Raw genomic sequence first — 16,072 nt, 5'->3', positions numbered from 1 at the left:
TGCCTCCATTGCTCTTATACCTTTCAACATACTTTCACATGAATATATCACCAGATCAAAAGCAGTTTAATAGTATAGTTACATTAAATCAAACGAGTCCCCTAATGACTCAGAAGGCATTTGGGTCATGCTAGTGCCCCAGGATGATGGTCACAAACTTGGGTTGTCAAAGTTCAAGAAATGCATGCTAATAGATATTTCCAAGACATAATGAGAAACCAATTGGGGTTTACTGTAGAGATTCACTTAACTCTAAGGAATAAAATGAGATACATCCCTCTTGGAGAAAAGTTTCACCTAATTCAATAGGAGTATATCTCAAAAGGCATGAAGAGTTTGCAGGCTTAGAGTAAATCAGAAAATTCCACTGACCTGTGACTGATAACATCACCGAAGTCAAGTGTCCCACCCTGTAAGCCCCCCTTTCAGGCTTCTGAATGACACAGGTGTATGTGCCATTGTCTGACGGGCGCAGACCCAGGATCACAATGAAAGGGTTACTGATGATGTTGGCTACGGTGCGGTTCTTATACTTGGGCCACACTTGCATTTTTCCGGAAACAACACTCAGCACCATATCACTATTATTTTTTTGCCAGTAGATGCGAACTTTTGTCAGTTCATCAGTGGAAATGTTGTAATCACAGGATAGTACTGCCCTGTCATTCACCGTCTTGGTCACTTGGATGATGCCTAAAAAGAGGCAAATAGAACAAGATTTTATATGTTTAGTAAATATAGATTCCTGCACAAGTAGGAATTCAGAGTTGGCAGTAACAGTGTTATATCTTGTGGCTAAGCATATTCAAATGATTCATTTTGATTTTTTTTGGTTCCCAATGCTGTTTTTTTCTTCATTTTTAAAGTTGACGCCCTCCAGCCTGCCCCCACCCCCCTCCCAGGACCTCACTGCCCCATAAAATTTACCATCGTGTTTTTAAGAGTACAGTTCAGTAGTGCTAAGTATATTCACATTGTTGTGAAACAGATCTCCAGGACCTTTCTATCTTGCAAATCTGAAACTCTGTCTGTATGTATTCAACAATACCCCTTTCCCTCCACCCCCTCCCCCCTGCTCCCTGACCCCTGGTATCCAACACTCAGCTTTATGTTTCTATGAAATTGACTACTTTAGATACTGCATAGAAGTGGAATCATGTAGTATTTTGTGTGTTGTTTTTTTAAATATATTTTTTTATTGATTTCATAGAGGAAAGGGGAGGGAGAGAGAGAAGATTCAATGAGAGAGACACATCAATAGGCTGCCTCCTGCACGCCCAGCACTGGGGATCAAGCTTGCAATTCGGGCATGTGCCCTGATTGGGAATTGAACCTGGACCTCTTGGTTCATGGGATGATTCTCAATCCACTGAGCCACTCCAGCTGGGCTTTTTTTTTTTTTTAAGAGCAGTTTTATATTCACATCAATATTAAGCAGAAGGTACAGAGATTTACCTTATGCAGTGTGTCCCCACACATGCTTAGCTTCCCCATTATCAACATTCTGTATCTGAATGGTACATTTGTTACAACTCATGAACCTACAAGGACACATCACTATCCCAAAATCCTTGTTTATGTTAGGCTCACTCTTGGTGTTATACATTTTATGGATTTGGACAAACTTATAATGACATGTATCCACCATTTCAGCATCATACAGAATAGTTCACTGCCCTAAAAATCTTCTGTGTTCTGTCTATTCATCCATTTCTCACCCCTAACCCCTGGCAACCTCTGATTTCTTTACCACCTCCATAGTATTGCCTTTTCCAGAATGTCATATAGTTAGAATGATACAGCATGTAGCTTTTTTCAGATTGTCTTTTAAAAATAATTCTTTATTGTTGAAAGTATTACATATGCCTCCTTTTTGCCCCATTGACCCTCTCTGCCCCATTGTCTGTGTCCTTGGGCCATGCCTATATGCAAACAAGGTCCTTTGTTGATTGCCTCCCACCGCCCACCTTCCCTCTGACATTCCAGACTCTGTTCCAGCTTGAGTCTCTGGATCCACTCCTTTCATCAATTTGTTACTTAGATCCCACATATAAATGAGTTCATGTGATACTTGTCTTTCTCTGACTGACTTACTTCACCTAGCACAGTGGTTCTCAACCTTCCTAATGCCGCGACCCTTTAATACAGTTCCTCATGTTGTGGTGACCCCCAATTTCATTGTTACAAATTGAACATAATTAAAGCATAGTGATTAATCACAAAAACAATATGTAATTATATATGTGTTTTCTGATGGTCTTAGGCGACCCCTGTGAAAGGGTCGTTCGACCCCCAAAGCGGTCGCAACTCACAGGTTGAGAACCGCTGACCTAGCATGATACTCTCCTTTGGTGTTGTTTTTCTAAAAATTGATTTCAGGGAGAGAGAATTAGAGAGAGAGAGAGAGAGAGGGAGAGAGAGAGAGAGAGAGAACTGAGTCACACTGACCAGGCAGTATTTGTCTTATTGTGACAGGCTTATTTTACTTAGCATAATGAGCTTAAGTTTCATCCATGTTTTAGCATGTGCCAGAATTCCTTCCTATTTTAAGGAGAATAAGATAATGATGATAATGAATTCTTCACCCATTTATCTCTCGACAGACAGTGAGGAAGAAGGTCCACTAGTCCCATTAGAAGAAAGGCTGTAGGAAACCTAGCATATGAGCCCAACCACAGGTTGGACATGTACTCGGCTCCACAGGAATCTGGAAGTCATAGTTAAGACATGTGAGATCTTCAAGCGATTTTCATGATTATTCATTTGCACAGATGGTCTTATTTTACAGAGGAGGAAACGAGGCCTTGGAAAGCAAACTGGTCCAGTTTTACATTTTCTGGCCAAAGATTTTTCAGGCCACTCCCCTTGTTTACTGGTTTTCTCAACTTCAGAGCCCAGATCTAGGATAAGTAAGCCAGCACTGCTGGCACCCCAGCTGGGCCCCACCACCAAGTGCCTTTGCTTTGAGAAACAGAATCCTTTTATCCCCCAGCTCTGGATTGGCCCCATGACTTCAGACTGAAATGACTCCCATCATCCCCACCAGACAAGGCCTTGTTAGCATTATGGACCATGTCTGACCTCTTCAGCTACCCTAAACAGACCTACATCCATCTTCCTATCTCTTTGCCATCTGCAATCCATGCAGCAATTGCCCTACAACCTAGTTTTGCTAGAGGACCCCCATTAAAAACATTCTACCCATTTTCCCATCAGCATATTGCAGAAATGCCAACATTTCAGCCTCCAAACCCCATCTCTTCGTTAGCTCCTGAGCACTCATCAGTAGCACCAAAATCCCTTCTCAGACTATATTTTATGAATTTTTCATTCAGAAGGCATGATCACTTTTCCAAAGCTGTGCAGAGTCCCTCTGAGCCCCAAGCTCTTTCACAACTGCCCTACCCCCACCCACACCATGCCCAGACCCAACAGACCCCCTGGGGAGGCCCATGTCTAGGGGTTTTAACTAATAGGTTAGTTGTTCCCAAAAAGAATCCAGGATTTCTGATTTTGACATGTTGTAAAAAGAGAAATCTTAACTGAAAGTGACCTAATTTTTTAAAACAAAATTTATTGGGGTAACATTGGTTAACAGAAATGCCAGGTGTACAAGTTTAAAATATGACATCTAACGGTCTAGCCTCCTTCCATCCCCAGGTATTTGATCCCCTTTACCCTCTTCATCTGCCCCTCACCCCCTTTCTGCACTAGTAACCACCATTCTGTTGTTTATGTTGTATCTATGAGTTTTGTTTGTTTATTATGCATTTATTGTTTTTGTTTTATATTCTACATAAGAGTGAAATAATACACTTCTTGTCCTTTTTCATTTGACTAATTTCACTCAGCACAATAATCTCAAGATTCATCCATATTGTCACAAATAGAAATACCTCGTTTTTTATGGCTAAGTATTCTATTATACATGTAGTATATCTTCTTTTTTTTTTTAAATATATTTTATTGATTTTTTACAGAGAGAAAGGGAGAGAGATAGAGAGTCAGAAACATCGATGGGAGAGAAACATCGATCAGCCGCCTCCTGCACATCTCCTACTGGGGATGTGCCTGCAACCCAGGTACATGCCCTTGACCGGAATCGAACCTGGGACCCTTCAGTCCGCAGGCTGATGCTCTATCCACTGAGCCAAACCGGTTCGGCAGTATATCTTCTTTTAAAAAAATCATTATTGAGAGTATTACAGACGCCCCCATTTTTTCCCCCACTGTCCGCCTCCACCTTATTCCACCCCACCTCAGGCCTTCAGTACCCTATTGTTTGTGTCCATAGGTAATACATACCAGGTATATGCATATAATATCTTTGGTTAATCTATTGCCAACCCTCCCTCCCCACTTCCCTCTGGGATTTTTCAGTCTGTTCCATGTTTCCACACCTCTGATTCTATTTTATTCATCAGTTTATTTTTTTTATTAGATTTCTTGTTCATTTATTTTGATTTTCACATTCCATTGTTGATAGATATATATATGTATTGCCATTTTATTGCTAGTGCCAGGTCTTGGGCCTTTTATTGATAGGTTTGGGCATGCTGACACCAGTTGCTACTTGTTTGAGAGATTTTAGAAAAGTCTGAAGCCTGAGCCAGGACAGGCCATTCATGTGGAAAAGTCACTGCAAACAGCTTGGGTGGGGCTGCAAATTGGATGGGGTGGGATCTCAAGGAATCACCAGGGCAGAGCAAACAGTGTGAGCCATGCTGATGGAAACTCAGATATGGCTGCCAGTCAGCTCTGTCATGATGGGGAGGTCCCAGCACAGGAACAATGACCCCTGTGAGCACCCCCAGCTGGGAGAAAGCTGCTACCTAGTTCCTGCCCTGATGCCAGACAATCCAGTTCCTCCCTGTATGCCCCTGGACCCCACCCCCCCAAAGTCACTGCCAGGTGCTGGAGCTCAGAGGAAGTGGGACCGTGTATGTACATGTTCCAGCCTTTTACGAGGAACTATCTGAGACTCCAGCAGCCTTTGTGTCACTCAGTCACAATCCTTACTGATTTTTACAGCCTGAAGTTACGGGGTCTTCTCTTCGCAGCTCTGGAACTCCGGGATGAGGGGTCTGGTGTGGGACTAGGGCCCCTTGCTTCTCACCAGAAGCCTTGGAGATATCCCTCCCAATTAAAAAAACACCACACATGGATGTTGGACAAGTCCATTCCGTGCCTCCACCCCTCCTACTAGTCTTGATGTGCTTTCTTCTTTATTTTTCTAGTTGTAGGACTCCCATTCAACCAGATTTCAGGTGGTTCTGAATGATATTTTTCTGTATTTTAGTTGTAATTTTGATGTGATTGTAGGAGGTGGCGAGTGCTGGCATTTACCTAAACCACCATCTTGGTTCTCTTCACATCTTCTTTAACTAATCATCTGTGGAAGTTGTTTCCATGACTTAGCTATCCTATATAATAAAAGTATAGTATGCAAATTGTCCCCTCAACTGGTGTTCTTCCGGGAGTTCGACCAGGTAGCGGTTTGGCTGGGGGAAGGGAGGGAGGCCCCAGCACTGGCAGGTGGCCAGGGGAAGGGAGGGAGGCCCAGCACTGGCAGGTGGCCGGGGAAAGGGAGGGAGGCCCTGGCCGACAGCCAGCAGTCACTAGGTACCCTACCAGTGCATGAGTTTTGTGCACTGGGCTTCTAGTTGTAAATAAAGCTGCAATGAGCATAAGGGTACATTTATTTTTACCAAAAAAGTATTTTTAAATTATTTGGATAGATACCCAGAAAAGGGATTGCTGGTCATATGGTAGCTCTTAGTTCTCTTTCTCCTTCCTCCTGGTTCATTTTTAGGCTCCTATCTTTGAGCTTCCTGATTCTCTGTTCCGTCTGGTCTACTCTATATCCAATGTTTTCTAATGCATTCCTCATCTCATTTATTGAGTTCTTCAACTTCATAATTTCTATTTGGTTCTTTTTTATAATTTTAATTACTTTGGTAAGGTGTTCTTTTTGTTCATTAATTTCATTCCTGAGCTCATCAAATGGCCTTTCTTGTACTTCCTTGAGTTTCTTCATAACTGCAATCTCAAATTCTCTGTTATTTAAATTGCAGTCTTCCATGACTTTGAGTTTGGTTTCTGGGGACTTTTCATTTTCATTCTGTGCTTCCATGTTACCTTGGTTGCTCATGGTTCTTCATGTTTTTAGGTCTGTGCATTCAAGGAAGGGAATGCTTTTCTTGTCTGTTTTGTTCTCGAGTAGGCTGCTAGGTAGATTACTTTCTTTTGTCTTCCAGTAGATGGTGCTATAGCACAAGTCTTTGTTTCCTCTTGTGACATTGCTTAAATTGAGGAAAATGCCCCAGAACCGCTGGAGTGGTGGATGTCTCCTCTGTGACCTGCTCATCTTGGTTAAGGTGAACACCATAATGGAGAACCAGTTTTGTTAGCTTCCATTACTGCCTCCTCATTATTAATGGCAGCTGACCCCACTGTGTTTTTGGAGTTGTCTTCACTACCTCTGCGAGGGCCTGTGGTGATGGGTGGGGCAAGGGAGGCAAATTCATGATTTCACAACTCTGCCTTCCTGTCAGCAATGGCTGCCGGTCTGTTGTGCTGTTTAAGCATCCCAGCCACCTCTACTGGACTCTGCTGCAATGGGAGAAGGGAGGGACACAGCCTCTGCTCCTTACGCTTCAGGCTGTTGTGTGAGGGCTGCGGCCTGACTTATCACTGCTACTGTGCTCGCTGGAGCTACGGTGGGTGCCGAACCGTGCTCTTTAGTCCCTGTCCTCCCTCCCCTACTCATTCCAATAAACCCACCTTCGGATGCGTGGATTTCTCAGGAAGACTTTGTGTGTTGAGCAAGGGATCCTTTGTTGAGTTATAGTTGTCTGACTTGTCAATTTAAGGAGAGAAACAAAGAAGCCTTCTCACTCTGCCATGAGGCCGATGTTGGTGAAAATGAGCTAATTTCAGTGATGGTTCTTAAGAAATTTTTGTCCATTGAGAAGTGTAAGTATTTCTAAAGGTCAGTGACTTACTATGTGAGGCCCCCTTACAAGATGCCTATGTTGAGGCAGAACCAGACTGAAAAGAGGAACCAAAAATCTTCTGAGCATTTTGGAATTTCCACCGGGACAGCTTCTATACTTAGGCCCCTGTGCTAGAAACGGCATTTAAACAAGACCCCAGGTAATTGGTATGCAAAATGAAAGTGTGAGCCGCACTGGGATAGACCATGTCACCACCCTGCTCAAAACCCTTCCATGGCTTCTGGGTGCCCTCCAAGTAACATTCACATTCCTGACTGTGGCCACCAAACCCTTATGGAGCCTGGTCTCTATCCCCACAGGTCCCCACCCCTTCAGTTTCTCGGTCCTCGGTTTCTCTTTCTGTTTTCTTCTGTTTTCTCCCCAGTTCACTCTCACCACTCTCCCTTCTGGCAAGGAAAGACAGCGTTTGTTAGTCAGACCTTCAATTGAATGATTATTTGATTAATTTTCATTTTCTTCATTTTCATTAATGATCATAAATTCCATGAAAGCAAAAGCCATGTCAATTTTGCTCATCACTTGTCCCCAAGACCGAGAAAAGGGTCTGTGCATAGGAGATGCTGTGTTTGTTGAATTAACAAATGGTTAAATAAAGGAATGAACGCATGTGTCAGATTCATGCTTACTTTTGTGCTTTTGTCCATGCTGTTGCCCCACATAGAATTCTAGAACCATCACCTATTTCCCACCTGCCCAATTGCCCCAGCCCACCCTGGTCTGCTTGGTCTTGGGCTCTTACAGTCAGAACCAGGTACTTCACTGCTCTCCACGTGTTGTGACTTTGTTTGCTCATGGGTTCATTTGTGACTCAGAACAGCAACAGTAAAATCTGGATGTAACTACAAAACAGTGATTTTGTGATCCACCAGTGTGCCACAAGAATTCTTAAAACATGCAATACTAAATAGTCAGTACTATTTAGTCAGGGGCACTGACCTCTTTTCCCTTAGATTGTCAAATAAAACAATGACAATAGACAACACAACAATAGTCTGGTGTGAACGAATCAAAATTACACCTGTTTTTTGGTCAGATTGGCAACAAATACAATACATATTTTGGTTGCCACAGAATGTTAACATAATTAATTTATGTGTGCCATGAGATGAAAATAGAACAAGGTGCTTTCCTAAATGTTTTTCTTTAGCTCAAAGATTGTCTTCCTTTTGCCTCTGATGAATTTTCTGGCTTAATTGCTAAAGCCTTGGTTTTTATTTTAATGTGTGTGGCATTTTTTTGCTGCTATAATTTTTAATATACATTTTTAATTTTATTAAATTTATTGTTAATGATCTTTTTATATTATCTTTTTTATTGTTTTTCTCTCTGTGTCACACACACACACACACACACACACACACACACACACACCTAGGAAGCCTGTACAAATTTTCTTCTAAATATTTTGAAACTTATTTAGATTCTCTAAGACTCTAATTTGGGAGTGCTTTCCCAACTTCCCAGAAGAAAATTGTAACTGTTGGAAATATAATATAACTATGAAATATATACAAAATAGTCAAGTAATCTGTGTCCCCTAACTTTTCTTCCCTTCCCTTTCTTTCTCTCCCTCCCAACTTCGACATTCTGGGCAACACCACAGTGAGACAGGTTTTTAGTAAGAGCTCTTAACACAAGGACTTCTGATATTCGGCTCTTTGCGGACTGGCAAACTGTGGTAGCCAAAGCCTTCTTTTTATTTTGGGGAAACCAGATACTATACTGTTCAGCAGAAAGCAAATCTTTTGCTTTTATTTTATTTTATTTTATATTATATTTTATTGACTTTTTTACAGAAAGGAAGGGAGGGATAGAGAATTAGAAACATCGATGAGAGAGAAACATCAATCAGCCGCCTCCTGCACACCCCCTACAAGGGATGTGCCCGCAACCAAGGTACATGCCCTTGACCGGAATTGAACCTGGGACTCTTCAGTCCGCAGGCTGACGCTCTATCCACTGAGCCAAACCTGTTAGGGCAGAGAATCATTGATCACTGCCTCCTGCACGCCTATTACTGGGGATTGAGCCCACAACCAGGTACATGCCCTTGACCAAAATCGAACCTGGGACTGTTGAGTCCACAAGCTAATGCTCTATCCACTGAGCCAAACCGGTTAGGGCTTTTGCTTTAATTTTAAAAATAAAGTCGGGCCTGGCGGACATGTCTCAATGCCTAGTAGACCTATGAGTCAGGTCACGGTTCTATTCTTGCTTGGGGCGAATGCCTGGGTTACGGTCTTGATCCCTGGTGTGGAGCATGGAGGAGGTAGCCCATCAATGACTCTCTCTTGTCATTGATGTTTCTGTCTCTCTCTCCCTCTCTCTTATTCTTTGAAATCAATACAAATATATTAAAAAAAAAAAGTTGGACCTGGCCAGTGTGGCTCACTGGTTGAGAGTCAACGCATGAACCAGGAGGTCATGGTTTGATTCCAGGTCAGGGCACATGCCTGCTCTATTCCCAGTGGGGAACCTGCAAGAGGAAGCTGATTAATGTTAGTCTCTCATCATTTCTATCTCTCTATCCCTCTCCCTTCCTCTCTCTAAAATAAATTTAGATAGATAGATAGATAGATAGATAGATAGATAGAAAAAATAGAGTTTGAGCCATCCTATTGCTAGGATGAGTCCCACCCTTCTGAATAGTCCCCTAAACCTAGCACCTAAGATGAAACAAAAGCCTCCAGAAGATAAAATATTCTTTGCAGAACACACATGAAATACCTATGTAGTAAGTTAAAAATAACTAAAAAAAATAGTTTTATTCTAAATCTGATACCACTTAATGTCAGATGCCAGTGTGCACAAAGGGCATCAACACCTAAAGCATAAAAATACACATTAAGGAAAATTTTAACATTAGGAAGATTATACACCTCAACTGCTTTCTTTCCCTCTTCAAATTAGAAAGATCGTCATTTCCCTAAGCCCTGAAACAACAAACTCAGTCAAGTTGCTTACCTGAAGAGAAGTAAAAATGACCAGCCAGCACCAAAGACTGAAAGAGCTTGAGGTACGAGCGCCTGGAGGGTAGTGTTCTCCACTTTGTTTGACCCATGGCTTCTGCTCCTTACAATGAAAAAACGAAAGCAAACAATTTTGCACCAAGTGAGAACTGGGCACCTTCCCAGCGAGTCCCAGGCTTGTGCAGAAGAAATTCAGTTGCCTCACACAGAGGACTCAATTGCAAAACACACTGAGGAGAGGCTGATGATGTACCCAGGTCTTTAAAATCCTGAATATAAAAGATGGTGGATTTATTCTGACACCCTGAAAAAGAAGAAAATAAAAGTCACTCAGGAAGGAAGGTCAGTCCACTGTGGCTTGTAAAACTCTCTAGTTGCCTGCCTAAAATAGTCTGGGGATCCTACTCTGAGCCTGCCTGGTCCCCTAACCGCCTTTGCCTCGGCCCCTGTACCCAGGACCCAGGCTTTCCTCTTTCGGGTGGCTTTGCCGCAGCAGGTACCTGGGGACCCTGGATGGCTTTGCCCGGGCAGGTACCTGGGGACCCTGGGTGGCTTTGCCCGGGCAGGTACCCGGGGATCCCGGACGGCACTGCCTGGGTCCCGGCTTTGTCAGGAAGGATGTCCGGTATGACATCTGGTCTAATTCACATATTACCATTTTATTAGTATAGATTGTGGTGACATTGGCTTGTGAAACTATACAAGTTTCAAGTGTACAACTCAATAAAACATCAACTGCACAGGAGGTCACTACATAATACTACAAGGAGCAGTACAACAGAGGATATAATCCTTGTATACCTATATGCAGCCAACATAGGAGCATATAAATATATAAAGAAATTCTTGGTGCCCTAACTGGTTTGGCTCAGTGGATAGAGCGTCGGCCTTCGGACTCAGGGGTCTGAGGTTCGATTCCGGTCAAGGGCATGTACCTTGGTTGCGGGCACATCCCCAGTAGGGAGTGTGCAGGAGGCAGCTGATTGATGTTTCTCTCTCATTGATGTTTCTAACTCTCTATCCCTCTCCCTTCCTCTCTGTAAAAAATCAATGAAACATATTTTTTAAAAAAAGAAATTCTTGGTGAACATTAAGGAAGAGATTGATAGCAATACAGTCTTCGTAGGGGGTTTGAAGACCCCACTGACATCAGTGAATAGATCTTGCAGACATAAAATAAGGCAAATGTCATGCTGGATTTGGTAGATTTACTTGATATTTATAGAATATTTCACCCCAAAGAAGCAGAATATATGTTCTTCTCAAGTGCACATGGAATAGTCTCAAAGATCACATGTTAGGACACAAAGTAAGTCTTAATAAATTCAAGAAGATTGAAATTATATTAAGCATCTTCTCTGGCCACAATAGTATAAAGCTAGAAATTACAATTAAAAAAAAAACCCTAAAAACATTCATACACATGGAGGCTAAATAACATGTTATTAAACCATGAATGTATTAACAATGAGATCAAGGAAGAAATAAAAAGTTACCTGGAAACAAATGAAAATGAATAGACAACAACCCCAAATCTATGGGGCACAGTGAAAGCAGTCCTAAGAGGGAAGTTCTTAGCACTACGGTCCTATCTCAAAAGGCAAGAAAAGCCCTGGCCAGAGTGCCTCAATGGTTAGAGAATCAGCCTGCTCACCCGATGCTTGCAGGTTCCAATCCCTGCCCCCACTGGGGCACATGTAGGAGGCAACCAATTGATGTGTCACATAGATGTTTCTCTCCCCTTTCACCCCACCCTTGCACTCTCTCTAGAATCAATGGAAAAAATATCCTCACTCCTCAGGTGAGGATTTTTTTTAAAAGTAAGAAAAATCTCAAACAATCTAAACCTACTACACCTAAAAGAACTAGAAAAATAACAACAAACAAAGCTCAGAGTAAGTAGAAGGAAGGAAATAATAAAGAACAGAGCGGAAGTAAATAAATGATACAAAGATTAACCAGATTCATCAAGAAAAAGAAGGGAGGACCCAAATAAATAAAATCAGAAACAAAAGAGGAGAAATAACAACTTACACACCAGAAATACAAAGGATTGTAAGAAAATAATATGAACAACTATATGACAACAAATTGGACAACCTGTGCAAAATGGATAAATTCCTAGAAACATACACACTTTCAAAACCGAATCAGGAAGAATCAGAAAACTTGAATACAGTACACTGATTACAACTAATGAAATTGAAGCAGTAAAAAAAATTTTCCAGCAAACAAATGTCCTAGACCACAGGTGAATTTTATTAAACATTCAAAGAAGAAATAACACCTGTCCTTCTCAAACTATTCCAAAAAATTTAAGAGGCAGGAAAATTTCTAAGCTCATTTCACAAGGCCAGCATTATTCTAATTCCAAAACCAGATAAAGACACTATAAGGAAAGAAAATTATAGGTCAGTATCTCTAATGAACATAGATGCTAAAATCCTCAAAAAAATATCAGCAAACCAGACCCAGCAATACAATTAAAAGATCATACTACATGTTCAAGTAGGATTCATTCTGGGAATACAAGGTTGGTACAATATTTGCAAATCAATAAACATGATGCATCACATAAACAAAATGAAGGTTAAAAATCACATGATTATATCAACAGATGCAGAAAAAGCATTTGATAAAAACCAGTACCTACTTATGATAAAAACTCTCAGTAAAGTGGGAATAGTGGGATGATACCTCAACATTAAAAAGGACATAAATGACAAGCCCATAGCCGACATCATACTCAATGCACAAAAAGTAAAAGCATTTCCCTTAAGATCAGAACAAGACAGGATCGCTGGCCTTCACCACTCTTATTCAACATAGTACTGGAAACGACTTCCTTCTTAACATGTTAACATAGAAAAACAAGTGTCTCAATTCTTAAATACTTCTTCGCAAAAAATAAATCAACAGAAAATCTATTAATAAAAGGGGAAGAAAAAAGACATAACAAGCTATCCCATATTAAGATAATAGTAAATTTACTTACGCTGAAGAACAATTTCTCTCTTTCTCTTGTGTTGAAAATTAAAGGAGGAGGACCCGCTTCTGAGATGTTCTCGTTTGGGTAGCTTGAAATGCTGTCAAATTGCTCAGTTGTACTTTAAGTTCTATGTCACAGAGGCGGCATTCCCCTTCCAACTTCCTCTTACTCGAGTTTTCCAGCAGGCATAATTAAATAAAAGCACAAGGTATGGTTATGATGATATGATTTGAGGAAGCTCCCTAGCTCAGTCAGTTTCTTAGACTGATGGGTGGGGCCAACCACACACTGTCCTAAGAGAGCAGCGGGTAGCGTGGGGGAGGGAAGAAAGTGGTTGGAGGGTTGACTTTTGGCAGTAGATGCTTGCGAGCTTTATGAGCTGCCTGCTTCTGTTCTTACCCCGTTTTGTTTTAGCACCTAGAGTTATCCCTCCCTGGTCTCAGTCATGCCACTGAAGGAATGGGCCATCATGTGTAGAGGACAGCTTTTGGAGAGTACTCAGCTCATAAGGCCACTCTTGATTGCATGCCCACCTCTCCATCCCACCCTCTTCACAGAGTGGGCTCCTGGCAGCCGTGGTGAGGGAGACACGGCTGAATGCACCTCAGGGGGGCACAATGACAGAACCAAGGCACGGGGTGAAGAGGATTTAGCCTCTCATCCATCCCATTTCCAGCCAGCTTGCTGTGGTTACGTCCTCTGTAGAGTTCTGGAGCATTCTGTGGGTAAACGGCCGGCCCGTGCTAATCCAGCTGACCTGTTTCGCACAGGTAGAACCTGACAGCAGCGCCTGCCTGGGCTGGCACCATTGACTGCTGTTGGCCCTGAGCTTCTCTGGTGCTTTGGCTGGGACCTTTGGAAGTTTTGCACTTAAGTGGGTGCAGTCTGAAAATATGGGAGGAGTTAATGCCTTTGGGGCCAGTCTTAACCAAATGGGGCTGGAAGGTGATGGATAACTGCTTTCCCCTTTGTCACCCAGGGGGAGAGTGCCAAGGTACATGATCAAAACTCACTGAACAACACACCAAACTAACCCTGCTGCTAAACTCAACTCCAGGCTGAGCCATAAACATCCTGGAACCACTGTTCCATGGACATAAGTGGATATCTCTTTGGAGTTTTGAAACCCTCTAGTTTGCATACTGGACTAATCAATCCCTGTTAACCTCTCCAGAAATCCTTCATTTGCATGGAAAAATTACGTTTTGTGGTTTTTGCCTTAATGAACCCTGCCTTTCTTTGATCACTGTGGCATAGTTTGGGCTGCTCCTTCAGAGGCTGCGGGAACTGCACTGTTAGATGGGTGGGGTCAGACTGCATCTGGGTTCAGCAACTTCCATGCTTGAGTCTGGCTAGGAAAGAATTCAGAGCCAAGACTCCATATTTATTTATAAAGTCACAGAGGTACAAGTAGTAATTTGTAGATGAAATGGGCTTAGGAAACAAGTTACAGAGGTAGAGGCAGGGCCCTTGGAGCTTGGGAGTAAGGAAGGTAATGGTAATGCCTGGGGGAGGGAATGGGGAGATGGGAGGAGGAAGGGAGAGCATGCTGGGTCCTCTGAACTAAGGGTCTTAAGGGTGGAGATTTTAGGGGAGATCCGAGAGGATGATCTCAATAGAATATTCAGCAAATTTCCGGGTGTGCCCTCTCAGGGTCTAGGTCTCCACGGATTGATTGGTTGGTGCCTGGGCAGGGGTTCATTATTCAATGCAGCTGGTCCTGAGGTCAGCCATGGGGATCTCCTCTCTGGTTTTGTTGCTTTTCTAGGCCTTGAGCTCAAATACAACTGAGGCCTAGAGCTTGTCTCTAGGAAGGGAAGGTTAGGGGGTCCAGCAGGACCTTTGATTTTTGAGGGGAGGAAAGGTCTCCTGGGGGTGAGGTCCCACCCTCCAATTGTCCCTTGGTAGGCACCTGAGGCTTTTTGCCCTGGTGACCTCTGTACCTGGCCCATAGTCCTTGCTCTGCTACTGTGTCTAACTGCCTGCCACAGATTTTTTTCTTCTTCCAGATGGGTAGAGATACTTTTATAAAACGATAACAACCACATTTCAGATACAATTTTAAATTTAATTTTACTTGAATTTCACTAAAGAGAAAGACAAGTTGATGGAATTGCTGAATTCATATAAATATTTCCTCTAGACAAGAGGCACTTCCCCTAAAATATCCCTTCAAGACTAAAAAAAAAAAAAAAAAGAAAAAAAAGAAACTGTGAGAACATTAAAGGTTGCAGTCATGATTATGCTCTCCAAGGACATATTTTCATTTTTGTGTGTCTAGAGACTCTTGATTGACTTCTTGCTGTGAAAGATGAGTTCGTCGGCCCAGCCACACTGGCGTGAACACACAGTTCTGAAAACATTGCAGCCCTCTGCACCACTTGGTAAACACCAGCCACTGCTCTCCCCAGGGCTCGCCCTCTCTCCTGGCTGCCCCCTCCTCCCCCCCAGGACCAACCCCAACCCCCATCTCCTACAGGGGAAAGGGAACTCGGGTCCAGGCTCTCAGTCGCCTTCTACACGCCACTTCGCCCCAAGCAGCTTAGTTTCCATCCATTTTATATAATGACCGTAGGTAAGGCTTTGTTTGCAGAAAATTGAATATTCAGTGTGAAAACCATTTGAAAACCCCTGCTCAAGGTCCGCACTCAGGCCCTTGCAAGTCTGCAGTCTGGAATTTCCGAGAATGGACCTGCCACAGATTTTTGTCTCCTTTTGCTCAAATAAATGCTCTGTTCTTTATTCTAGCCTGAACCTCTTCTTGGTACACATATATGTTGATTCTAATTAAAAAAAACCAAAACTGGCACATTCATTTATTTAGACAAAAGTAGTCTTAGTATTTCTGTGCTTTTATTAACTAGCAGGATGAAAAAATAATATTCAGCTGCCAAATAAATGACAAGAGTTAAAATTAATCCTAGCAACCACCCTAGGGAGTACTAGCTTTTCTTGTCCGCTTTCACGGGCGAGGGGCCCAGGGAGTTGAAAAGGAGCCCTTTTCTAAGCTTTTGGCTACATGGCCCGGCAGGAAGAGGCCTCGGCCCGGGGCCCACGTGAGTCACCGACGGGACGGCCGGACCGCGGTCGCTGGTGAC

The 16,072-nt window shown here is 42.6% G+C and overlaps 1 protein-coding gene across 1 annotated transcript; it reads right to left on the bottom strand.

The window, feature by feature from the left end:
• Nucleotides 1–229: 229 nt before the first annotated feature.
• On the bottom strand, nucleotides 230–13,210 carry CD80 (CD80 molecule). Its single transcript, XM_015558479.1, has 3 exons — nucleotides 12,981–13,210; nucleotides 9,981–10,289; nucleotides 230–693 (listed from the first exon to the last, which is right to left on the bottom strand). The coding sequence occupies exons 2-3, from the start codon at nucleotides 10,075–10,077 to the stop codon at nucleotides 230–232; spliced, it is 561 nt and encodes a 186-aa protein (XP_015413965.1). The 5' UTR covers nucleotides 10,078–10,289; nucleotides 12,981–13,210.
• Between the last annotated feature and the right edge of the window lie 2,862 nt (nucleotides 13,211–16,072).

This window comes from Myotis davidii, unplaced genomic scaffold, assembly GCF_000327345.1.
Source record: "Myotis davidii unplaced genomic scaffold, ASM32734v1 scaffold292, whole genome shotgun sequence".
Classification (NCBI taxonomy): Eukaryota; Metazoa; Chordata; class Mammalia; order Chiroptera; family Vespertilionidae; genus Myotis; species Myotis davidii.
Note: the sequence above shows the minus strand (reverse complement) of the source record. Positions and strands in the feature narration are given on the sequence as shown.